The sequence below is a fragment of the Motacilla alba genome, unplaced genomic scaffold, assembly GCF_015832195.1.
Source record: "Motacilla alba alba isolate MOTALB_02 unplaced genomic scaffold, Motacilla_alba_V1.0_pri HiC_scaffold_31, whole genome shotgun sequence".
Classification (NCBI taxonomy): Eukaryota; Metazoa; Chordata; class Aves; order Passeriformes; family Motacillidae; genus Motacilla; species Motacilla alba.
The window spans coordinates 2180617-2205196 of record NW_024037405.1 but is presented as its reverse complement, the minus strand read 5'-3'; the positions used below and the strand labels follow the sequence as shown (position 1 = coordinate 2205196).

Here is a 24580-nt window from a genome sequence, read left to right as displayed (position 1 = left end):
GGAAGGTCAATTCTGGCCCCCCAGTGGGCCAAAAGATCTCTTCCCCACAGGGGCTCCATACAGTCTAAAATGAATGGACATATTGAAGCCAATTGTCCGTCTGGCCCCACAATTTTGACGACACTCCTCAATTGTTAGGCCAATTGGACACCCCCTACACCTTGAACTTGCCCTGCAGTGGGTTGCAGTTCTCAGTGTGACGGCCATTCCCGAGAAGGAATGATCGTCACATCCGCCCCGGTGTCCACCAGTCCCTGTAAGCATATACGATCCCTGCCATTCTCCAAACTGCATGTTAATCCGGGTTTACTTTGATTAATTAACTGAGCCCAAGCAACAGTAATATGTGTATTTGATGGAGGAAACAAAGAATTTTCCTAATCCCAGATTATTTCTGGGACCAGGATGGCTTGGGCTACAATCTGACCTTTTGGAAGAAAGGTGGGTGGGTGGACACAGTACAGGCCAAGGAAAAAGTGCTTCAGATCTGATGGTAAAAGTCCTGGAATAATACTGATGTCAAGTGGTGTGAATTCCAAATCCTCAGTGACTACAAACTTACACTGAATCCGAGTCCAAGTACCTGGTTGTGTGGGCACACTGTCATAAGATGGAAATCAGAATTCTTAAGATGGAGTGGTTCCGTCACCTGGAGCCTTGAAGGTGAAAGTTTGGACAAAGTGGTTAACATGGGTTCTAGATTGTCCTCTAAAGATGCAATTGTTGGTAAAGTGTCCACAGTCAAGTCAGGTAAATTGTTAACAGGTCTATTAATTGAGGGGGCAACAAATGGACTATGTTTGGGAGAAACCTTTCTCTTGCCCTCCCCGCTAGATAAAACTTGACCCGCCCCATTTGTGTCCTTGCACAGGGAGGGGTCGCGCTGATACTTTAGGTTTTTTGATCAGTGCTTTGAAGCTGCTGTTCTCTCTGAAACTGAAGGAACTGCTGGTGCAGTGGGCAAGCTGGAGCCCACTGTCCAGGTTTGCCACAAATGTGGCATGGACGATCCACTGGTGGAGGCAATCAAGAAGGCTTTGGAGTGTTCGATATTGCTGGTGTTGAAGCAGGATACGCTTCATGGCCAATCTCGGTGAAGGCAACTCTCCAGGGTGATCTTGGCGTGACCACCCTGGACTTGAGCTCTTGCGGTGTGTTGGCTGTGGAGTCAAGTTCTCCTGGAAGATTGGGCACCTTTCTGATACACACTTCCAGCATGAGCTGCAGGAGGAGTGGGTGGAGGAGGGTGGGAGGAGGCTCCAACGGAAGCCTGAGAACGGCCGCTTTACACTTAGCATTGGTGTTGGCTGATGCCATCTCAGTCAACAGCTCTTGGCGAGCTTCATCGCTCTGGACCTGCAGCTCGATTGCCATTCGAAGGCGCTCAACAAAGACTGCACACAGCTCTGAGTCAAACTGGAAGATCTTAGAATAGGCGAGTTGAGGAATTCCAATGCGTAACGTTAAAAATGCTTTCTCTGCTAATTGTGCACTTTTTTGTAAGGCTTCCCAAAGAACAACCTGCACTTGTTTTTCCCACTTGCCCAGTCTGCCAGGCTGCAGAGGTGGTCAATGGAAATGGGCTCCCCGTTCAGATCCACACCAGCTCGGGGATTCTCCCTCAAAGTCTGGATGGTTTCCCGAACCGACCTTTTCCAAGCTGCGTCCCACATTGCATATTTGGTGGGGTTCAGCAAGCATGAGAACAAGCGTTTGAGGTTGGCTGGGGTCACCTCAGACTCCGTGAGAGTGGCCCTTAAAATTCCCTGAAAGTATTTGCTGTCCCTACTGAAATCTTTCTGGGCCTTGCAGAGTTCTTTAATAATGTGGTGCGGGAACGGGGCCCATGGGGCTTGAGTCCTCCCCTCTCTCTGCAGATGGTAAGTGGCCGGAGCCACCGATATTGCAGGCAATGGCTCCGGGTCCTGGTCCTCCACTGCTCCCCCCCGGAAGCCAGAGCGTGGGACCTGGAAATGGGAGAGGAAGAGGAGGAGCCAAGTGGTTGGGCAGGGAGACTGGATGATACAGTCTCTGCCTGGGGGGCGTAACACGGAGGCAGGGTGCTGGATGAAGGAGGATCTGTGGGAGGAGCTGTGGGAAGAGGGGATGAAGGAGGAGGGACAATGGAAGGGGTGGAGGGAAGGGAGAGGTAAGAATGGAGGAAGAGGTTGTTGATAGTTCGAAAAGGATTGTGGGGAGAAGAAACTGGGGTGGCAAAAAAACCATGCGGTCTCCGCCATTTTGGGCTCCACAGGAGCCATTTTGAAAGGGTTGGGGATCGGGGAGATCAAACTGAACTAGGGGTTTGTTAGGTTGGGTAAATTGGGAAAGGGAAGGGCCTGGAGAAACCTGGCCAGGCTTTTGTGGGCATGGGGAGCAGGAATTTTGAAGAGAACCAGGAAGATGGGAACGCTGATCTGTGCCGTAGTTTGATGTTCTCCTCAAAATCCCACTCTTGGGGTCTGCGGGAGAGGGAAGAGGGGTTAGACGGGGAGAACAATGTGAACTGGGGACTAAACTGTTGGTGGATGGCTGTTTTCTCAGCTCCCCTGATAATTTTAGAATGGCTCGGACTTGGTGAGACCAAAAGGTAATTTTAGAGGGACAAGAATCCCCTGACATACCTAATTCAGCCAATTTGGCTGTAGCAGAATCCCAAAAACAAACATTGTACAGTTGATCAGGGGAAAGTTCTGGGAACTGGGAAAACAACCATACAATCAACTGTTTTAGCTCCCTTTTACAAACATGAACACCCCCTCCCACAAGGATTCCCACAACTTGAATGTAAGCTTTCTTCTGGACTGCAGACAGCCGTGCACCCATGGCTCCAGATGTCAACTGTGCAGTCCAATCCACCCACCACCCTTGGAACAACGAAAAGGAAAAGGAGAAACCCACACCGGCCCCTGTCGACAAGGCAAAAAGCTGAGCAGACCTGGCTCTGTGACTAAAAGAAGAGCTCAGAACGCCCTGACTCCCCGGTAATTGAAGGAGTCTAGAGGGAGAAAGACAGGGGGAAAAGGAAGACAGGAGAAGGGAGGGAAGAGATCACTTACAGGCTCAACTTGGGCTCTCCTCCCAGAAAAATCTGGCATAGGATGAACACAAATCCAAGGATGGTGGCTTCTGCCGGGGGAAGACTCCTCGGGTGCAGGAGCTGCCTTCCCTGACCTTCTGGGAGCGCCACCCACTAAAACTGGGTCTGCTCCCACCAGAGGTAGCTTGACAACCAAAAGGACTTACGAGGTCACTCCCACGGAGCCTTTGGACAAAGTCCAAAGGGGCCCAAAGTCCAAGACCCGTGGGGTCCGGCGCTGTTCTTAGGCCGCAGGTTGGGCGCCAAACTGCGGCTGCGTGCGTCCGGTTGTCCAATCTGGGCAGCCCCAGCTGGCTCCGGCTGGCGAGCTGCAGCAGGGGGGCTCTCTCTCCGCTCTGCACCTTGCAGAGAGGGCGCCCAAGGCTCAGAGCCTCACCAGGACTTTGGGCTGCAAAGGCAGAAGAGAAGAAGCGCACTCCGACTGTGGGTGCAACCGGGTTTATTGTTGGGAAGACAAGCCCAGGGAGTCCAAATGTCAAAGACCCTGGGAAAGGGCTGACAACAACTTATAAAGGCAGGTGGAGACCTGGGTGGAGCCAACGCTCCACCCAATAGCAAAACGGGGGGAGTGGAAAAAGGAAGAACGACACCATTGGAGGACCTGTGAGAAGTAACTTGGGGAGGGGCAGCCCCAGCTCCTGAACCAATCACTCGATGCCCCAGGAAGAAGTTTCTGGATGGAGAGGATAGGTCGCTGAGTGATGGACAGGCTACCGGGGAGGGAACATAGCAAGGGATACACGTGTAACTAGGGTAACTGAGGGGGAAACAGCAAACTGACAGAAGTCAGGCAGGAGGAGACAAACTGAATGGAACCACAATAACCCAGCGAAAAGGGGGGAAAGTGGGACAACCCAAATTACAACATACACCTTATCAGAATTTACAGAACACAACACAACACTCAGGAAGCCAAGGCCAGCCAGACTTGTCAGTCCTGACAGCTTTTGTCTGGGAACAATCTTTGCCTATTAGGAAATTTGGAGAAGGAATCCCAGTTTTGGCCATGGGTGCCTGGAGGAGCAGGACAGTTCTCTCCCATAGGAAGGAGAGCCCAGAGCCCCAGTGCTTCAGGGGCAGATGAGAAGCAGCCCTCGACATGCCAAGGTCAGCCAGAGCACTCCTGGGCCCCAGGAGGTCCAGACAGACAGACCTGTTCCATGCTCCCTTGCATTTGTGGAGCCCCAGGGTGCCCCAATGGTCTCCTTGGTTCCATGAGGCCCTGGAGTGTCACAATGTTCCCCTTGCTTCTGTACTGTCACAGCGGCTCTGTGCTTCCATGAGGCCTTGCAATGTCACCATGGCTTCATGGTTCCACAAAGCCCTGATGTGTCACAATGGCCCCTTGGCTCCATGTGCCCTCGCTGTGTCACACTGGCTCCTCCGTGACACGACGGGCTCCCCAAGGTCACCATGGACCCTTGGCTCCTTGGGGTCCCCGAGTGTCACAATGGTCTCCTTGATTCCATGAGGCACCACAGTGTCACAATGGCCCCTTGGTTCCATGAGGTTCTCGAGTGTCATCACGGTGTCCTTGGACCCGCATTGTTACAACGTCACAACTGACCCATGGCTCCATGAGGTTCCCCAGTGTCACCGTGGTGGCTGTCAGAGGCCGGATGAGATCCATGTCCCCAGTCACCTTGGGCTGCTCGCCATGCCCGTGTGGGGCCGGGGTGCATCAGGCCTTGGTTTGTGGTGGGCAGAGCCCCGCCCCCGGCCCTGGCCTGGCAGAGCTGTCAATCACACTGCAGGGGTGGTGCTAACCCAGCTCTGATTGGCAGAGCTGTCAATCACACTGCAGGGGCGGTGCTAACCCAGCTCTGATTGGCAGAGCTGTCAATCACACTGCAGGGGCGGTGCTAACCCAGCTCTGATTGGCAGAGCTGTCAATCACACTGCAGGGGCTGTGCTAACCATCTCTGAATGGCAGAGCTGTCAATCACAGTGCAGGGGCGGTGCTAATCAGCTCTGATTGGCCAATACATCCCACCCCATGGGCAGGTTAACCCAGCTCTGATTGGGCAATCTGCCAACCAATCACACATCAGGGTTGGTACCAGCCCTGACTCTGATTGGCCAAGCAGCCAGCAGTCCTGCCTAAGGGGCGGGCCCATAGAGTCCCAGGCGGAGCCGCGCTCAGCCCCTGGCCTGGGCCCTGCCTTGGTTTGGGGTTTGTGGCTCGCCTGCGCTGCACCCCTGGCAGTTACAGCCAAACCTGTGTCTTTCTGTATCTCTTCTGTCTTCCTGTCTCTCTTTCTTTCTTCACCTTTAAATCCTTTTTACCTGGAGCGCTTTTGGGTAACTTCACATCTTAAGGGTTTAAAGGTTTCCAGGTTAGATGGGCTGTGTTAATGAAGTTAATGCCATGGAAAGTATTTTCTGTTGAAGTGTGTAGCAGCACAGGAGCTGCCAATGTTCCTGGAGTGTCCTGCGTTTCCAAGCCCAGAGCCTGCTACTAAAATGATGCTGACAGAAAGAGGCAGGGATGGGTCTTCATGTGATCTCCAGCAACTGGGTTTATGGAGAGACAGGAGTGGGGTACGGTGCTGAAGAGGGTTCAGGGACGAAGACAACAGTGAGCCGAAGGGCAGAGCCCAATGGATACAGGAGAAAATGGTGCAGAGGCAGGAATAAGGGCAGGGTCAACCAACAGGGCAACAGGGGCGGGGGAATGCACCAAAATGGGGCCAATGGGAGCATGGGGAGAAGAGAACATTCCAGGGGTTAACCGGATATGGGAGATAAAGGCTCAACATGGGTAATCAGGCCAAGGGGCCAATGGACTGTCATTACCTTACAGAAATCTACAAGTGTTTGCAAAGACCTATGGGAGAGGCATCTTTTTCACCCTCACTCTGGGGTTTGTGGTTTCGCTTCATGCTAGCCCTCCATGGCTGCGGGATTGAAACATGAATTGCAGGCCCCTGGGCCTCCATAGAAGTGGATGTTGTATTAAATCCTATTGTTAAAGTTCCTTGATTGTCTATATTTTGCCAGTAAAATCTTGTGTCATTTTGACCTCTCAGCTCAGTTGGTCAGAGCATGGTGCTGGTGTCACCGAGGCTGTGGGTTCAGTCCCTGTGTGGGCCATTCACTCAAGAGCTGGACTTGATGATCCTCGTGGGTCCCTTCCTACCAAGAATATTCTTTGCATCTGTCCATGTTGAGAATACCTGGTTGGTGTTTCTCCTGTGCACCAAACTCAAGTCAAGAACCTTTGGTTACCCCCAGCATTTCAGTGTTCAGGGGTGTTACAGCCCCGCAGGCTCACAACGGCCTCTTGTGTCCATGAGGCCCCACAGGGTCACACTGGCCCCTGGGTTCCATGGCCCCAACAGTGCCACAATGATCCCTTGGTTCCACAACTTCCACAGTGCCACACTGGCCCCTGGGTTCCATGGGCCCAACAGTGCCACAATGATCCCTTGGTTCCACAACTTCCACAGTGTCACACTGGCCCCTGGGGTCCATGAGGATCTGCAGTGTCACACAGGTTTGTGACATTTGTCCTTGCTGCCCCTCACATCCCCTGCCCCACGAGCAGCCCCGAGCCCCCCGTGAGGGACAGGCCCTGCTGGCCCAGGCTGGGCTCAGGGCTTGGCCTTTCTGCTTCCCCCAGCCAGCTCAGGCCCTGCTCAGCTTTGCAGTTCCCTGCTCACAGCCTTGGGCTCCCTGCAGTCCTGGCCTCGAGGATCTGCTCCCACCAGTCCCTGGGGAGCCTTTGGCACTCCCTGCCCTCCCTGGGGCCCAGGGGTGCTCCAAGGGCCTTGGAGTTCTGCTGCTGACTCCTTGAGCAGCTTCTTCAGCCTTCTCTCAGTGCCTGAGGCTCCTGGACCCAGCCCCAAATCCACCGTGGGGACCATGAAAATACAGAAAGCCCTCGGGGGCTCTTTGTCTCCCTTCCACTGTCTTCAAGGCTCCAGGGCTTGTGCGGTGATTGGAGTCAGTTTGGAGTTCTGTTCAGGAGGAAGATTTCAAAGTGCACCTCATGATTTTTACCTTTTTAATCACAGGAGTATTTTTTTTAATTTTTCAGTTCAGAGAAAAGGTAACTGAAGCTTTCCCCGAGTGATCTTGATGCTGAATGCCTCCTTAGGAGGTCTGGGCACAGAGAAGAATGAGACCCGTGGAGGCTGACCCTGTTTGGACAACCTGCTCCGCATCCCCAGCCTCACCATGTCTGACATCATCCACCTGGGACTTACATCCCAAAATATCAAAAAAATTAATGTATTTTATTATTTATTTTTAGCATTTTAATGAAATATATTTATTGTATTTATTTCTTATTTGTAAAAATAGTTGTTTCATTTTTATTACCTAATTTTATATTTATATAAAAAATCTGTACGTATTTAGCAATGTGAAAAATAGGTGTGATTGCTGCTGACAAAATTGAAACAGTAATCAATATTGATACAGTAATACATATTTGGAAATAATAAAACAGTTCAAAGGTAAATGCCAAGAAAGGAAGGGGGAGGAGGGGTCCCCCCTTTTCCTGCAGATGTTTAGAGCAGGAAGAAGCAAGAGATAACTATTACTAAATTTATCTGGAAGAGAGGAGAATTGGTTTGGACACCAGGAAAATGTTAATTATATGAGATTTATTGCTTTAACATTGGAACATAATATTGGCTTATATTATACCAGCTTTGGCTCACACTTGGTGCACGTGTGTAACCCAAAAGGGGAAATGAAGGACACGAGGAAGAAGAGAGCCCTTCCTCCAAGACGGCCCCCAAAGAGTGTGCGACCCCCTAAAAGGATGGTGGAGCTTGCGTGGTAAAGGTGATGATGAGGGTGGTGACACAGATGTGACACATGGAAAATGGGAGGAGATGGTGATGACATAGCGCATGAAAAGGGGGATTTTGGCTCGGCAGGCTCGTAGGTGAGGTGGCGGGGGTCCAAAAGCCCTGCGCTCCGTACCCCGCGCGGTTATTGTTGTTTTGTTTTGTGTGCTTCTGCGCTATTATCAGAACCAAATTATCCCTAATTTTAACCACATCATATTGTCAATATTTTGAGTGTATTCAATTTTATATATACTAAACTACTTAATTAAAATTGCTGTTACATTTAATTTTGTTTGGTTTTTTTTGATTGGATAATTGGGCAAATAAACCACCGTGGATGGGAGCCAAAGGAGCCAACGGCAGCCAATGCTTTTTCCCAGTCCCTGCGATCCCAGCCCGTGCCATCCCAGTTCGTGCCATCCCAGGCTGTGCCATCCCAGTCCATACAATCCCAGCCCAGTTTATCCCAGTCTGTGCCGTCCTGATCTGTTCGGTCCCATCCCATGTGCCCCCAGCCCATATCTGATCCCATCCCATGTTTGATCCCACTCTGGGTGGTCCTGCTCACACTCCCAGGGTCTGGAATTCCAGTTCACAGCCCTTGAACTTCCTTCCTATCCTCTCAACAAATTACAATAACATTTTAATTAAATAAATTATACTTAGAATGAAATAAACTAGAAAAAAAATGAAATATAATAATTTCAACTCTTCCTTACAATACTCCAATAATGATTCAAGCCAAAACAACAACAACTATTACTGTAATATTACCAATACATGTAAAGAAACAAATTATATAACAAGAGATACGCTTTGAAAGTTTTAACCCAATAACCAATATACTTTGGAAAAAAAATATTAAAAAAACAAACATACAATCTAACACACGCTAGTAAAATAATTCATATCACAAATACACTAAACACAAAACCAAACACCACTATAATTTCTCATCCATTTTATCCAAACCACTAAGCTTTACCAACAACCTTGAGTACTCTAAAAAAAAAAAAAATTTTTAAAAAATAATTGTGGGTGTGTGGTTTTATTTGGATATTGGTTTTTGGATTGTTTGGGTTGGATGATTTAAAAAATGGGATTTTTATAGGAATTTCATCAGCTGAGAAGGCGGCACTCTGCAAACAGAGCTGACTGAGAATGAACGGCACAGAAATCAGAAACTCTCAAAGTTTTATTTGCTGTCAAACCCATCCCACCCAGCCAGCCCCACACAATCCCCACCCCTGCTCCAAACTGGGATCCCACTGCTCCCAATCCCCTCCCAACCCCATCCCACCCTGGTGGCTGTGGAATGGACTGAGTTTGGTGTGGGATTGAGGTTTTTTGAGGAGGGAAGAAGCAACTTGAGGTGGGATTGAGCCTTCATGGGTTAAAATTCAGTTGTTTTCAGAGGGATTTGAGTGGTTTTGAGGTGACAGATCCATCCCGCTTGGCTTTTGGAGGGCAAAGAGATGGAGAAGAGAAAGATATCAAGGCCAAACCAAGAGGAGAAGCAGGCAGGTGTGTTCCCAGCATGGATCACAGGGAATGTGGGTCACCAGGGCTGTGCCCAGCGTGGCTCCTCCAGCGGGGGATGGAGCTGGAGCAGCGCACGAAGCTCTTCCCGCACTCGGGGCACTCGCAGGGCTCCCCTTACCGGTGCCTCCGTTGGTGTCGGGTCAAGGCAGAGTGTTGTGAGAAGCTCTTCCCACACTGGGGACACTCGTAGGGCCTCTCCCCAGTGTGGATGCGCCGGTGCCTGATGAGGGTGGAGTTGCGCCTGAATCCCTTCCCGCAGTCGGGGCAGCAGAAGGGCCTCTCCTCTGTGTGACTCTGATAGTGCCGGAGGAGATGGGAGCTGATCTGAAACCTCTTCCTGCATTGATCACACTCGTAGGGCCTCTCCCCAGTGTGGATCTTTTGGTGGACAATCAGGTTGGAATGCTGGCTGAAGCTCTTCCCACACTCCCCACACTTGTAAGGCCGTTCTCCAGTGTGGATCCTCTGGTGCTGGATCAGGGTGGAGCTCTGGCTGAAGCTCTTCCCACACTCCCCACACTTGTGGGGCCTCTCCCCAGTGTGGATGCGCCGGTGCACGACAAGATCAGCGTTGTCCCTGAAGCCCTGCCCGCAGTCGGGGCAGCGGAAGGGCCTCTCCTCTGTGTGCGTGCGCTGGTGCCTGACAAGACCAGAGCTGGTCTTAAACCTCTTCCTGCACTGATCACACTCGTAGGGCCGTTCCCCAGTGTGGATCCTCTGGTGCCTGATCAGCTTAGAGCTCCACCTGAAGCTCTTCCCACACTCCATGCACGTGTGGGGCTTCTCTCCATCATGGGGCTGCTCATGGAGCACCAGCTCCGAGCTCTGGCTCCATCTCCGGCCGCCTTCCCGGCCCAGGCTGGGTCTTTCCCCCTCAGATCGCCGCCATCTGCCTTTGCAGCCCCTCCTCGTGCAGCATCTCGGGGCCTTTTCCTCCCCGTTGCCTTCCTGCGCCGTGGAGCCGCTCCAAACGGCCTCCGCCACGAGCTTCTGCCCCGGGGATTTGTCCTCCCTGCTCTCCAGCCTCAGCTCCTGCTCTGGCGGAGGAAGGACAAGCAGAGGATGGCATTTGCCTCCGGGCCACAGGCAAGGGCAAGGAGATGCCCCAGGGCGTCCCCGGCACAGGGGCTGTGCTGCAGCCGGGGCCGTGCTGGGCTGGGAGATGGAGCAGGACACAGGGGCAAAGGGGCACTGACTTCCTCCTCACCTGCCTGCGTGTCCCGGGGCATCTTCCTCTTCCTCACAGCCTCCCAGGGCTTGGCAATGGGAAATCCTGCTTAGGGCAAACAGGGGATGAGCACGGTGAGTTTGAACGTCCCTCTGCCCAAGTTCAGCTCTACAAGTCACCGGACATCTGGGCTCCAGAAAAACCTCCCCCACACCAGGATTCAGCCCTGGAAAAGCCTCCCAGGAGTTCCCCGTCCCTGCTCCCTCCCCTCTGGTGTTCGGGAGTTCCCCCTGTCCCAGCTGCTGGGGTCACACCTGGATTGGGGGTCCCCCTTCTCCTGGGTGCCTGCCCTCCCCAGGCTGCTGGCAGTCCCAGCAATCCCAAAAGCTCCCCCCTCTCCGCTCTCCCCATGCAGGGATGCCGGGGCTTTCTGGGCTCCCTTTTGGGCTCCCTTCTCCCCTCACTCTCTGCTTTGGGCTGCAGGGGCTCCAAGGAGTCCCCCCTGCCCCTCTCCGGGCTCTTGAGGCTCCCGCCAATGGCGCCGCTCCCCCCTCTCTGGGCTCCCCACTTTGGGCTCCTGGCGGACACAGGGCTCTGCTCCTCCAGGCTGCCTCTGCCGGCAGCCGCCACCGGCACCCCCCAATGTCCCCCCAAGGGGCCTTTCCCGCTCAGCCTTGGACTGCTGCATTCTCCAAACATCCCCCCAAAAACCCAACCCAGGGATCCCCCCGGGATATCTGGGCCGAGCTCCCCCTCCCCGCTCACCTGCGGGATGGGGGGCGATGATCCCACAGCTGAGGGCTGCAAATTCAGAAAGAGCTCAACCGCGTGGATCCTTCTGCTTTCTTTGATCCGCCTTTGCCCCTCCTCTTCCTCCCGCTCCTCCTCTTCCGTCCCCCCTCCTCCGCCTCCTCTGTCTTATCCCGACCTCCTCCTCCTCCTCCCCCCCCCCCCCCCTCCCCCTCTTCCACCTCCTCCTCCCCCAACCCCTCTTCCTCCTCCTCCTCTGCCTTATGCCCACCTCCTTCTCCTCCTTCTTCCCTCCCTTCCCTCCTCCTCCTCCTCCCCAGCAGCAGCCACACCCTCGCTGCCCCGTTCCCGGAGCCCTCGCAGCCGCGCCAGGAGCGGCGATGGAGCCGGCACAGCTCGGCACGGGCAGCGCGGGGCTCTCGGCTGCTCGCAGCCGCTGCGGGCGGGGGAACCCGGCCCGGGCAAGAGCAGAGGCAAACTGGGAAAACTGGGGGCTGCACATCCAAACTGGGCCAGGCTGGGGACCCTGCCCGGGCACTGCCAGCCCTTGGGGCTCCTCTCGGCACCTCCGGCAGCGGGGAACGCACAGAGGGCTGCGGGACCCCAGCACTGGCAGCACTGCGAGGGACTGGGCTGCACTGGGATCAAACTGGGATCGTACTGGGAGTGACTGGGACTGCACTGGGTTTGTGCTGACATCAAATTGGGATCATACTGGGAGTGACTGGGACTGGACTGGGTTTGTGGTGACATCAGACTGGGATCATACTGGGAGTGAGCAGGAGCCTATGGGGGCAATTGAGACCATGGTCAGGGCAAAAGGGATATACTGGGAGTGACTGGGATTATGCTGAGAGTTACTGGGAGCAGCTGTGAGCAACTGGGAGTGACTGGGAGCAACTGGGAGTGACTGGCTGCATGCTGGGGGTGACTGGAAATAACTGGGCTTATACTGGGATCATGCTGGAGGTGACTGGGATCATCCTGGCAGTCAGTGCCACTACACTGAGGCTGACTGGGAGTGCTTGGCAGCAAATGGGATCCTACTGGAACAAACTGGGACTGACTGGGAACATGCTGCAGGGAACTGGGCTACACTGGGAGTGACTGGAACGACAGTGAGGGTGCAAGAGAGCAACTGGAACCATGTGGAGCACAACTGGTTCATACTGGCAGCGACTGGGAGCACACTGGGCTCACATTTGGATCACACTGGGAGGGACTGGACTGACACTGGGAGGATCTGAGAGTGACTGGGAACACACCCTGCACATCATCCCCCACACTGGGCCTGGCTGGGAGCAACTGGGAGCACGCTGGGAGCAAATGGCATCAGACTGGGACTGACTGGCTTGATCCAGGAAGCAACTGGAACCATGCTGGAGGCAGCTGGGACCATACTGGGAGAGACTGGAAGCAACTGGCATTATACTGGGACCACACTGGGAGGGCTGCCATGTGACTGGGATCAAACTGGAGCTTCCTGGGATCATCCTGGGGTTGAAACCGAGCGACTGGGATCACACTTTGGGCTACTGGGAGCAGCTGAGAGAAACTGGGATCATGCTGCAAGCAAACTGGAGCAACTGGGAAGGACTGGATGCACGCTGGAGGACACTGGGATATTCTGGGCATGACTGGGGGATCACACTGGGATCACTGACACCTTACTGGGGCCACTGGCAGTGCCTGGAAATGACTGCAGACATGCTGGGGGCAACTGGGATATACTGGGAGTGTCTGTGACCATCCTGGGGGGACTGGAACCACCCTAGGAACAACTGGGACCATGCTGGGGAGAACTGGGACCAACCTGGGGGCAACTGGGAGTGAGTGGGACCATGCTGGAAGCAACAGGGATCACACTGGGGGCACTGGCATCACACTGCGAGTAACTGGGATCATACTGGGATTAGAGTGGATGTGAATGGAACCTTACTGGGGGTTGTTACTGGGAGCTACTGGGCCCATGTTGGGAGGAAAACGTGGACACATTGGGATCAGCAACTGGGATCAGCTGAGAGGTGCTGGAACCATGCTGAGAGGACTGAGACCACAACTGGGGTAACTGGGACCACACTTTGCAGAACTGCCAGAACTGGGATCATGCTAGAGGAAACTGGGAGTAACTGGGAAAGACTGGGATCATTCTGAGGTAACTTAAACATACTGGGAGGTTCTCTCACCATACTGGGGGGACTGGAACCACACTGGGAACAGCTGGGATCATGCTGGGGTCAACTGGGACAATGCTTGGGGAATCTGAATCTACCCTGGAGGCAACTGGGCACGACCGGGACCCTGCTGAGAGGGACTGGGACTACTCTTGGAGCAACTGGGATCATAATGGGAAGAACTGGGAACAACTGGAATTATGCTGGGATCACACTGGCATAACACAGGGATCACAGTGAGAGCAGCTGAGTCCATACTGGTTTACACTGGGATCACATTGAGAGTGACTGGAATCATACTGGGATTGACCGGGAGTGGCTGTGAGCAACTGGAATTGTGCTGAAAGCAACTGGGACGAAGTGGGAGTGACTGGGAGCATGCTGGGGTGACTTGGATATACTGGAAGACACAGGAAGCAACTGGGATCACACTGGGGGCACTGGCATCACACTGGGAGTGATTGGGATCATACTGGGAGTGGCTACAGTCATACTGGGATTACAGTGGGTGTGACTGGACCTGACTGGGGGTTACTGGGAGTGACCAGGCCCATGCTGGGAGCCAACTGGGAACATCATTAGAGGAACTGGGAGCAACTGGGAGAAAACTGGGGGCAAGTGAACCACGCTGAGGTAACTGGGAGTGCCTGGCAATGACTACGAGCATGTGCAGGGCACCTGGGATATACAGGGAGTGTCTGAGACCATACAGGTGGTGACTGGGATCCTACTGGGAGTGACTAGGACTATGCTAGGAGAGAATTGGGAGAACAGGGAACACACTGGATGAAAGTGGCAGAACTGGGACCTTGCTGGGCGCAAATTGCATCATCATAGGTAATGACTGGGCTCATACTGGGAGCAACAGGGATCCTGCAGGGAGAGAGGGGGAATGACCTGACTCATCCTGGGAGTGCCGAGGAAACTGGAAGCACACGGGGACCAACTGGGCTCATACCGGGAGCAGCCACTGCTGGCCCCAGGACACCCCAAAAACACCTCCCGGGGACCCCCCGTGTCCCCCCGAGGGCCATCTGCGGCTCGGCTTTGCAGCCCTGCCAGCTCCAAACATCCCCCCCAAAAAACCCCAAAGCCAGGCACCCCCCGGCAGATTTGGGCCCAGCTCCCCCTGCCCGGGCACCTGCGGCACGGGGGGCGATGCTCCCGGGGCTGCGGCCACTTCAGGCAGCGCCAGAGGCACCAGATTCCTTCTGTCCCCTTCTCCTGCTCTTCCTGCTGCCGCTCGGCCTCTTCCTCCCTCCCTCCTCCTCCTCCCCGTTCCCCAAGGCCCAACCCTGAGGGGAAAGGGGGCAAGGAAAGGGCGGGAACCGTGAGGGGAAAGGGCCGGGGCCAAGGGGACGCGCGGCTCCAAAAGGGCCCGGTTTGGCTTCAAATCACCCAAAAGGGCCTCAAATGCAGCTGAAATTAGCCAGCTGTGGCCTAAAGTCAGCCAAAGAGGATTTAAATTATCCAAGGGGTCTAAAATCCAACCAAAGGCACCTAGAATTGCCCAAACTGGTTTACACCTCCCTCACAATGGCCTAAAATCACCCTTAAATCTCCAAAATGAGCCTAAAATCCACGCTGCACGTACCTGCTTCAGCCTCAAATCTCCCGAATGAGCCTCAAATTCATCCGGTTCTGCCAGAAATCACCTAAATTGACCTAAAATCACCAACACGTGCCTGAAACCAACACAAGAGGACCTAAAGTCATCCTAAATGACTTCGCTTGGTGTAAAGTTACCTAAAGAAGCAAAAAAACTACTCAAATGAGCCCAAAATCACCAAAACCAAAGACCTAAAATCACTCAGCCAGGATTAAATTCACCCACATGGGTGTAATATCATCCAAAGGGATCCCAAATCCCGCCTCAAGCCCACCAGATTGGGCCGAAATTCAGCCAAAGGGGCCTCAAATGCCCCCGCACAGGCTGGGGATCCCTGGCGGGAGCTGAAGCCCAGCCTAAAGCTGCCCCGCCCGGCCCAAAATGCCCCCGAGGGGCCGAGCCTGAGGCCGAGCCCGGCAGCGGCTCCGCGCTCGCTCCGGGCCCTCCGCGCTCGCTCCGGGCAGTTTTGGCCGCGGCCCCGGACGGGCCCGGGCGGGACTGGGAGGGAGCAGGGAGGGCTCGGCAGGGCTCGGCCATTTGGGGCTCGCTTGGCCTCGGGCCATTGTGCTGGGAGTTGAGGGGCAATCGCTGCGGGCTGTGCAGACAATGATTGCCTTTGGGGCAGCTGGGCAATTTCGGGGGGTTGTGGATTCTGGGGGTTTTATTGGTGCTTTGGGGGAGTTTTTCTGGGGGTGTTTGGGGGTTTATTGAAATTTCTGGGGGGCTTTTTTTGATTTTCAGGGAGTTTTACTGGGATTTTGTGGGGATTTTGGGGGATTCCTAGAAATTCTGGGGGTTTTCTTGGAATTTTTAGGAGATTTTGGGGCATTGTATTGGAATTTTGAGGGCAATTAGTGGGATTCTCTGGGAGTTTGGGGTTTTTGGGGATTTTTTGTGAGATTTGGGGGGTTTTGTGGAGTATTTTGGGTGTTGCCAGGATTTCTTTGGGTCTTGGGCGGGATTTTGTTGGACTTTTTATGGTTTTGGGGGATTTGCTGGTTTTAATCAGGATTTTGGGGGTTGCTGGGATTGCAAAAGATTTTGTGGGCTTTTATTTGGATTCTAGGATGTTCTAATGGGATTTTGTGAGATTTAATTGAGATTTTGTGGATTTTATTGGGACTTTTGGGGCTTTTAAGGAGATTCTGGTGCCTCACATCTTCCCCACACCTGGGGACAGCCCCAAATTCCACAAAAAAAACCCCAAAAATTCCAATAAAACCCTCCAAAGTCCCCAGAGAATCTCACAAAATCCCAGGGGAACTCACCGAAATTTAAAAAAACTCCCAGAAATTCCAATAATCCCCCCCCCCCAAAAAAAAACCTAAATCCTAAAAAAATCCCTCCAAATCCAAAACCCTGCAAAATCCACAAAACCCTCAAAAATCCTGCAACCCCACCTAAACCAAATATTTCTCCCTAAAAACCCAATAATTCCCGCTAAACTCACATAAAAATCGTCCAAAGGCCAAAAAAACCTGCCCCAAAATCCCTCTCAAAACCCCAAATTCCCTCTCAAACCCCCCAGAATCCCCCCACGCTCCCTGGGGCCGTCCTGGCTCAGGGGCACCGGCCGGTGGAACAGGAGCCGCTTCAGGGGGCCCTCGGAGCTTTTTGGGGAGGGGGCACCTTGGGAGACCCCCAAAAACGGGGGAGTGGGGGGAACCCCTGCTGTGCCCCCCCCCGAAACCCCCAGACCCCGGTTCAGGGTGGGCCTGGGAACCCTTGGGACCCCCAAATCTCCCCCGGGACCCCCCCCCGGGACCCCCAAATCTTCCCCCAGGACCCCTCCAGGAACCCCAAACCCCCCAGACTCCACCTAAGGTTGGCCCAGGACCATCCTGGACCCCCAAAACCTCCCCAGGACCGTCAGACCCCCCCCCCCCCAGTTCTCCCAAAAATTGACCCCAGACTCACCTGAGACCCCCCCAAATCCCATCACACTGCTCCAAAACCCCCTCAGAAACCTCAATCCCCCCCAAACCCGATGAAAACCGCTAAGACTCCCCCAAATTCCCCCAAGACCCATCCCAAAAGCAGCCAGATCCCCTCAGCACCCCCCAGTTCCTCTCACGAGCCTCGGAAAATCCCCTCAGATCCGCCTAAACCCGCCTGAGAACGCTCCAGATCCCTCTCAAGCTCCCCTCAAAGATCCCTAAAGCCCGCGCAGACCCACCAAAACCCCCTCAGAGCCCCTCAGTGCCCCCAAACCCACCGCACACCCCATATTTCCCCTCGATCCCCCCAAAATTCCCCAACTACTCCTCACACCGCTCCAAACCCCGCACGCCCTTTCCCCCGGCCGCACCTCAGCTCCCGCCGCAGCCGCGCGCGCGGGCTCCCCCAGCCAATAGCGGCGCGCCCCGCCCCGAACCAACCAATCACCGCGCGCCCCCCCTCAGCAACGCCCGCCTCCGCCGCGCCGCTCCAGCCAATCAAAACGAGCCGGAGGCGGCGCCCCCTCCCCGCCGGGCCGGAACCCCCCGGTGTGGGGCGGGGCCCGCGGGAGGCGCTGCAGAGAGCGGGGGCGGCGCTGGGAGAGGCCGGAGCGCCCCGGGAGCTGCTGAGGCGGCCGCGACGGGAGCGGCCTGAGAGGGGACCGGGGGGGATCGGGGAGGGACCTGGGGGGTCTCTGGGGGGTCCTTGGGGGATGTTGAGGGGGTCTGGGGGTCCTGGGGGAGTCTGGGGGGATCTGGGGAGGGGGCTTGGAGGGGTCTCAGGGGGTCTGCGGTGGGTTCGCAGAGGGGTCTGGGGAGGGGTCTGGGGGGTCCTGGAAGGCTCCTGGAGGGGTTTGTGGCGGGGTGTGGGGAGTCTGGGGAGGGGCCTCGGGCGGGGGCATACTCAGGGCTCCTGGAGGTGTCAGGGAGGGTCTGGGGAGGGCTCTTGGGGCACTGTGGGGGGATCTGAGGGGGTGTGGACGGGTCCTAGGAGGGGTCTCCAGAGGGGGGTCATGGGAGGGTCTGAGGGGCTTTTGGGGAGGGGTCATAGCAGGGTCTTGGGAGGTTCTGGGGGGTCTTGAGGCAGTTTTGGGGGGTTTTGGGGAGGGGTCTCGGGGGTCCTGGAAGGCTCCTGGGTGGGGTCTTGAGAAGGGATGGGGGGGGGCCTTGGGGAGGGGTCTTGGGAAGGCTCTGAGGGGTCTCAGGGGACATTCTGGGCTGGGCCGGATTGGGGCCTGGGGGCTCTCAGGGGACTCTGGGGGGGCTTTGGGGGTCCAGGGTGGTCCTTGGCCAACCCTAGGGGGCTCATGGAGGCATCCTGGGGGAGATTTGGGGGTCCCGGGGGGTCCCAGGCCTGCCCTGAACCGGAGTCCAGGGGTTTCATGCGCATGGGGCACAACAGGGGCTCCCCCCACTCCCTGTTTTTGGGAGGGTCTCCCATGGTGCCCCCTCCCTAAAAAGCTCCAAGAGCCCCCTGAAGTGGCCCTAGTGAGTGTGGGGGGATTTTGTGGGGCTTTTTTGGGGATTTTGTAGGGATTTTGGGAGGGTTTTTTGGGATCCTGGGGTGGATTTTTTTGGGGTTTAGGGAATGTTGCTGTTTAGGGGGGAACTATTGGGTTTTTGGAGAGAAATATTAGGGTTTTGGGGGCTTGTGGATTTGGGGGGTTTTGGATTTTGAGGGATTTTATTGGGGTTTTGTGGGGGGTTGGTTTTTTGGGGGAATTGTTGGAATTTTGGGGAGTATTTTTTAATTTGGGTGGGTTTCACTGAGATTTTGTGGAATTCTCTGGAGTTTTTTTTGGGGGGGGGATTATTGAAATTTTTAGGGGATTTCAGGGGCCATTGAGTGGTCTGAGGGGGCTTTGGGGTTGTCCCCAGGTTTGGGGAAGATGTGAGAGGCACCAAAATCTCCTTAAAAGCCCCAAAAGTCCCAATAAGACCCACAAAATCCCAATTAAATCTCACAAAATCCCATTAGAACATCCTAGAATCCCAATAAAAGCCCACAAAATCTCTTGAAGTCCAAACAAACCCCTCAAAATCCTGATTAAACCCACAAATTCCTCCAAAACTGTCCCCAAAACCACAAGAAGCCCCACAAAATTCTCCTAAGACCCAAAGAAATCCTGGCAACACCCCAAAAACTCCCCCATATCCCACCAAAAAAACCCCAAAAATTCCTCAAAAAACCCAGACCTCCATAGTATCCATCTAAATACCCACAAAATACCTATAAACTGACCCAAATGCCCCAGAAATTCCAATAAAATCACCCCAAAATTTCCAGAGAATCCCACAAAATCCCTACAGAATCCCAGTAAAACCCCCTGAAATTAAACCAGAAAAATTCAATAAACCCCCAAACTCTCCCAGAAAAACACCCCCCCTCAAAGCACCAATAAAACCCCCCAGAATCCACAAACCCCCCAAAATTGCCCAGCTGCCCCAAAGCCAATCATTGTCTGCACAGCCCGCAGCGACTGCGGCCGAGCCGGGCGAGCCCAGCGGCGGGCTGGATTCACGGCCGCAGGGCCCTGCTGCTGGAGATGGATCATGCGATGGCTGGCTCTCGCAGTTAAGGGATGGACATTGTGTGGATATTGAGAGAAGCTTTGTTGATGTATAGTTGTGTTACTGTCGTTTAGATGTCCTCTGCTCTCCCCAGAGTTCCCCTTTTGCCAAGGCCTTCCCTCTTCCCTGTGGGCGGCACAGGCCCCGCTCCGGCGCGGAGCCGCTTCTGACTGCCTCTGTTGGATGGAGCCTTTCCTGCTGTGTCTGTGTGCCTTGACAGCGTGTTGGTACAGGGATTTTTAAGCCTATTTTGTTTTCTGGCTAAATTCTGGTTGTTTTATATAGTTTTACAGTGACTGGAGAGATTGAAAAGCGGTAAATGCAGCGCCTCATTACCTATCAAATTCTGACATGGTCTGATCTCTTTAACAAGAATGCTAACAAATTTGCCATATAAAATGATGCCAGAAGCCATCACAAAAAGCTGTTGGGGTGTTCAGCAATACGCTAAATTTCACATTATATATTTATTTTCTAGTAACCCTGCACTTTAAAAAGTCTTACCGAATTTCTGTTTCCATGGAATTTGCAGTTACCATGGGTTTTTCTCATCACCGATTTACTTATAATTCTAATGTGCTTGTTACAACTTTAATCCCTCCAGTACACCATCATGCTGTTATTTCACTTATGGCTCATTCACCTTTCAGTTGTCTTTTTGTGTTAATAAAACCTTAGACAAAGTTACATCATGTCATATCCGTAACTTTTAAGGATGTTCATTTTAATTCTGTAAATTAAGGCCCAACATTGTAATGCTCAGTTACGTTCTGTTAAATTGAATAAGGCTAAGTTTCATGAAGTGAATTTTGGTCGATTTTATTTCTGTTCAGTTTCAGTATTACTAAGTTTGAACAATGTTCTATTCCAGTTTTTTATGGATCCAGTTATGTTCGGTATTAATAGTAATTAACTTGGAGTTCTCTTGAGTGTGCTTTTTGTTCTACTAAGGTGATAATGAAGATATGCCTATGTTTTATCAGCAACAATTCCAAGCAGTCACCTGTTCATTCCATCAGACACTGATCAGCTCTGAAAAAAGGAGGCCCAGTGAGAAGAGAAATAACCTCATCACCATGCAGCCTGTCATGGTTTGACGCTGGCCCAATGCCAGTGCCCCCATGAAAACCTATTCTTCCCTGGTGTCTGCTGTGAGATGCGATCAGAGACAGAGCAAAGCAGGCCTCTACTTGTAAACAAAGGGAAAAAAACCAACTTTATTATCATATAACTACAATAAAATTAACACACAGAGCAGAATGGAAACCTTTTAAACCTTTCTCCTCCCCCCACTCAATTTCTCACAGAATAACACAAAACCTTAGACCTTTACCCAGTCCATCACCCTTCAGATAATCAACTCAGTCCATCTCCACCCTTCCGACAATCACTTCTCATTTCATCAAGGAGAGACGAGCCCCCTTGCACCACCACAGGCAAATTCCCCTGGAAAACACGGCCGAGTCCAGCTGTGTTTCCCCGTCACTCAGCAATCACCTTCGTGACTTCTTCCTTCCATGTTCAGTGCTCTCACCACTGCACATGGACCAGAGCTGCTTTTAGGGTTCCCTTTTCAAGGATGCTTCGCCCAGTTCCAGGAGAAAACGACAGTCTCTCACCTTTTCGGGACACCAGTCCCCCCCAATATTTCACCCCCTGCGGCCGAGGGGTCTCGAGAGCACCATCACCTCCTCACCTGTCGTCTCCGCTCACATCACTCCTTTGGCACCAAGCCATCCGCCTCCCCCTAAAATGCAGTCTCTGTATTATAGGAAAGATTCTGTCCATGGCTATACAAGAAAAGTCCAGCCAAAAGCCACTTCATCATCTCCTCCACCTAGGATTTTTCTCAACTTCTTCCAGTCCTTCTTCACTTGCACAACTCTGCATCACACTTGCGCATTTCTTCTTATCCGTCTCTCTCCTCCTTCAACTCCCGAAGGATCAGCATTTGCAACGTTTCCATCGTCCCACAGAAGGGTTAAAATCACAGTCTCATCCCGAACTCCCACACTGGCCCCGCGCCGGGCACTCTTCCCTTGCTGCCCCTCTTCTCTTCCTCGACCAGGCTGGTGCTATCAATTTTCAAGATAGCACTGGCACCTCTCTCTTTCTCTCTCTCTCCTGAGGAAGGGGGGGCTGCCCAGTGCCTCTCCGAGTTCTTCCACCCTTCCATAATCTGTGGAGGACTCACTCTTATCCAAGCCATCGCCTCCTGTCTCTGCCCAAGGCTTCGGCCTACCTCCCTCGGCCTCGTGGCTTCGCCTCCTCCGCCTAGCCCGAAGCTGGGCAGGGCAGGTCTGACCTCTCCATCCACCGGAACCAAGAGAGAGTGTTCCCCTGGGAGTTCCTCGCTTTTAACCCCTGTGTTCTCAGAGTCCTATCCGTATCCTCAATGGTCAAAGCAGGTGCCAATATCCAAATCTGAGAACCTATTGGTTTGACCACCACCACCTCCCAAAAACTCACTTCCTCTCAAACCACGACACAGCAAGGGACCATTGGGACACTGTGGGGCTCCTTGGAGCCCAGGGAAGATGGACCAGGTCTGGCTGGCTTGGCCTCCCAGGGGCCACCTGACAGGTCTGGCTGATCTTGGGATGTCAAGGGCTGCCTCTCATCAGCTCCTGGAGCACTGGGGCTCCGTGCTTTCCTTGCTCTGGGAAAGAACCATGCCTCTTTTCAGATGCCCATTGACATCTGCCCTGGCAAGGGCAGCGCTGCAGAGAGACAGCTCTGGCCAGGAGCAGCTCCTGGGCACAGCCCAGCAGGGCTGGGGCACTGCCAGGGCACCTCGGGGACACGGGCAGGGCACAGACACAGCTCACAGGGCTCAGCACTGCCAGGGGCCGTGGCATGTCCCCGAGGAGGCTGGGGCACAGCCGCACCTCTGAGGCTGTGTCCCAGAGCCCCAGAGCAGCTGTGCTGTCAGAAAGGGGCCGTGTGACAGCACAGATGGGCTGTGTGACATCACTGAGGGGGCTGTGACATCACAGAGCTAGCTGTGACATCATCAGAGGTGGTTCTGTGACGTCACAATGTGGGTTGTGACATAGAGTATGACATCACAGAGCAGCTGTGTGATGTCACAGAGAAGGCTGTGACGTCGCAGACAAGGCTGGGACATCACAGGGTGGCTGTGTGACATCACAAAGCTGCTCTGTGACATCACATAGCAGCTGAATGACATCACATGGAGGCTGTGTGACATAACAGAATGGTTGTGTGACATCACAGGAGTTTGTATGAAATCACAGGTAGCCTCTGACATCACAGGTGGCTCTGTGACATCACAGGGGCTGTGTGACATCACAGGTGGCTGTGTGACAGCGCTGGGGCTGTGACATCACAGGTGTCTGTATGACATCACAGGTGGCTGTGTGACATCACAGGGGCTGTGTTACTTCACAGGAGGCGGTGTGACATCACAGGTGCTGTGTGACATCACAGGGGCTGTGTGAGGTCACTGGGGAGGTCACTCCACCCCGGCCCCCCCTCACAGCTCCCCCAGAGCAGTCCAACGCTGCTCGTGCACAGCGGGGTCCCCTGTCCCCCCGGGTCCCCCCGCAGCCTCCTACAGAGGATGTTCCACGAGATCGACCCCAGAGCCTGACACGGGGCCGGGGGGCTGGGGCAGGGGGACAGGGACCCCCCGGCAGTGTCCCGTGTCCCCCAGGGCCAGAGCCTGGGCCAGGGCTCCTTCACCCTGTTACCAACGAGGGCTGGAGAGCGATTAAAAAATCCCCAGCAAGGGATCAGCAAAAACCAGATTTAATATTAAGCGCCAGCACGACCAAGTTCCTTGTCAAGAGTCCCTCTGCTCCTGACTGGACACTTCAAGCACACCAAGGAAACAAAGCAGCACCAAAACCAAACAAAATCCAGGCAATCCAACCAGAAATGAACCCAGAACTGCCCCTCTGTGTGTGTGTGTGTGTGTGTGTGACATAAGGACAGTGAGGGCAAGGATAAAAGGAATACGGCCCAAAAGCTGAACAGAGCTCAAACTTAACAGGACTTTATACCTTGACCAGAACTGATCCTTCCCAGTTTAGCAAAAGAACAGCATTTAACAGGATTTAACCTAACTTACAACCTACAACTCAATGATCTAACAGTGGAATAACACTTAACACTATTCAACTTAGCTTACCACTTCTATTAAACTGAACAATTTAGCAAGAGAAGAACTCTTAGCAGCATTTAACTTAGCTTGGACCTCCTGACTTACCTACAGGCCTGACTGACTCAGCTCTGCAAGGCACTCAAGCCCCTCGGAGAGCAGCGTTTCCGCCACATTTGCCCAGCACAGGCACTCGTGTGTGCACACAGACACACAGAGTCAGTGCACGGCAGGGAAATGCTCCCTGTGGAGGCTTTGGCATCTCCCCAGGGGGCGAAGGCTTGAGCCTGGAGGAGTGGGGGGATCGGCCCAGGCTCCCTCGTTGTTCGGGGATGCCCGAGTGCAGCAAACGGGAGAGTTCCCGGCTGGGAGAGGCCCCACTCCGAGGGAGTCGCTGGCCCAGGAGAGCTCCCAGGGGCTCCTTTTGGAGCTGTTTGCAGGGCCCCAGGAGAGGGGCTTCAGTGCCAGCAATGGTTCATCCTGACCACCTGTCATGGTTTGGCGCTGGTGCAATGCCAGTGTCCCCATGAGGACATATTCTCCCTGGTATCTGCTGTGAGATGCGATCAGAGACAGAGCAAAGCAGGCCTCCACTTGTGAACCAAGAAGAAAAAAACTTTATTATCTCAAAACTATAATAAAATGAACACACACAGAGAGCAAAATGGAAACCTTCAAAACATTTCTCCTCCCCCCACTCATTTTCCCACAGCATAAAACAAAACCTTAGATTTTTACCAGTCCATCACCCTTCAAATAATCAACTCAGTCCATCTCCACCCTTCGACAATCACCTCTCATTTC

The 24580-nt window shown here is 53.8% G+C and overlaps 2 protein-coding genes and 1 long non-coding RNA gene across 3 annotated transcripts in view; 2 read left to right on the top strand and 1 right to left on the bottom strand.

Annotated features, from left to right (window-relative positions):
* LOC119696487 overlaps positions 1-24580 on the top strand; it is a 1710157-nt gene that overhangs the window by 115772 nt on the left and 1569805 nt on the right.
* LOC119696500 (zinc finger protein 239-like) lies at positions 9091-11499 on the bottom strand. Its single transcript, XM_038126247.1, has 3 exons — positions 11378-11499; positions 10652-10717; positions 9091-10481 (listed from the first exon to the last, which is right to left on the bottom strand). Exons 2-3 carry the CDS (start codon positions 10671-10673, stop codon positions 9559-9561), a joined length of 945 nt encoding a protein of 314 aa, XP_037982175.1. The 5' UTR covers positions 10674-10717; positions 11378-11499; the 3' UTR covers positions 9091-9558.
* Positions 18368-20572, top strand: LOC119696515. Its single transcript, XR_005255610.1, has 2 exons — positions 18368-18570; positions 19553-20572. It is a non-coding gene; the product is annotated as an uncharacterized LOC119696515 (long non-coding RNA).

Coding starts and splice junctions, on each gene's coding strand:
- LOC119696500 (XM_038126247.1), bottom strand. CDS start 10,673: ATGCCCCGGGACACGCAGGCAG. Junction 10,482..10,651: donor GCCCCGGGACACGCAGGCAG/GTGAGGAGGAAG, acceptor TTCCTCCGCCAG/AGCAGGAGCTGAGGCTGGAG.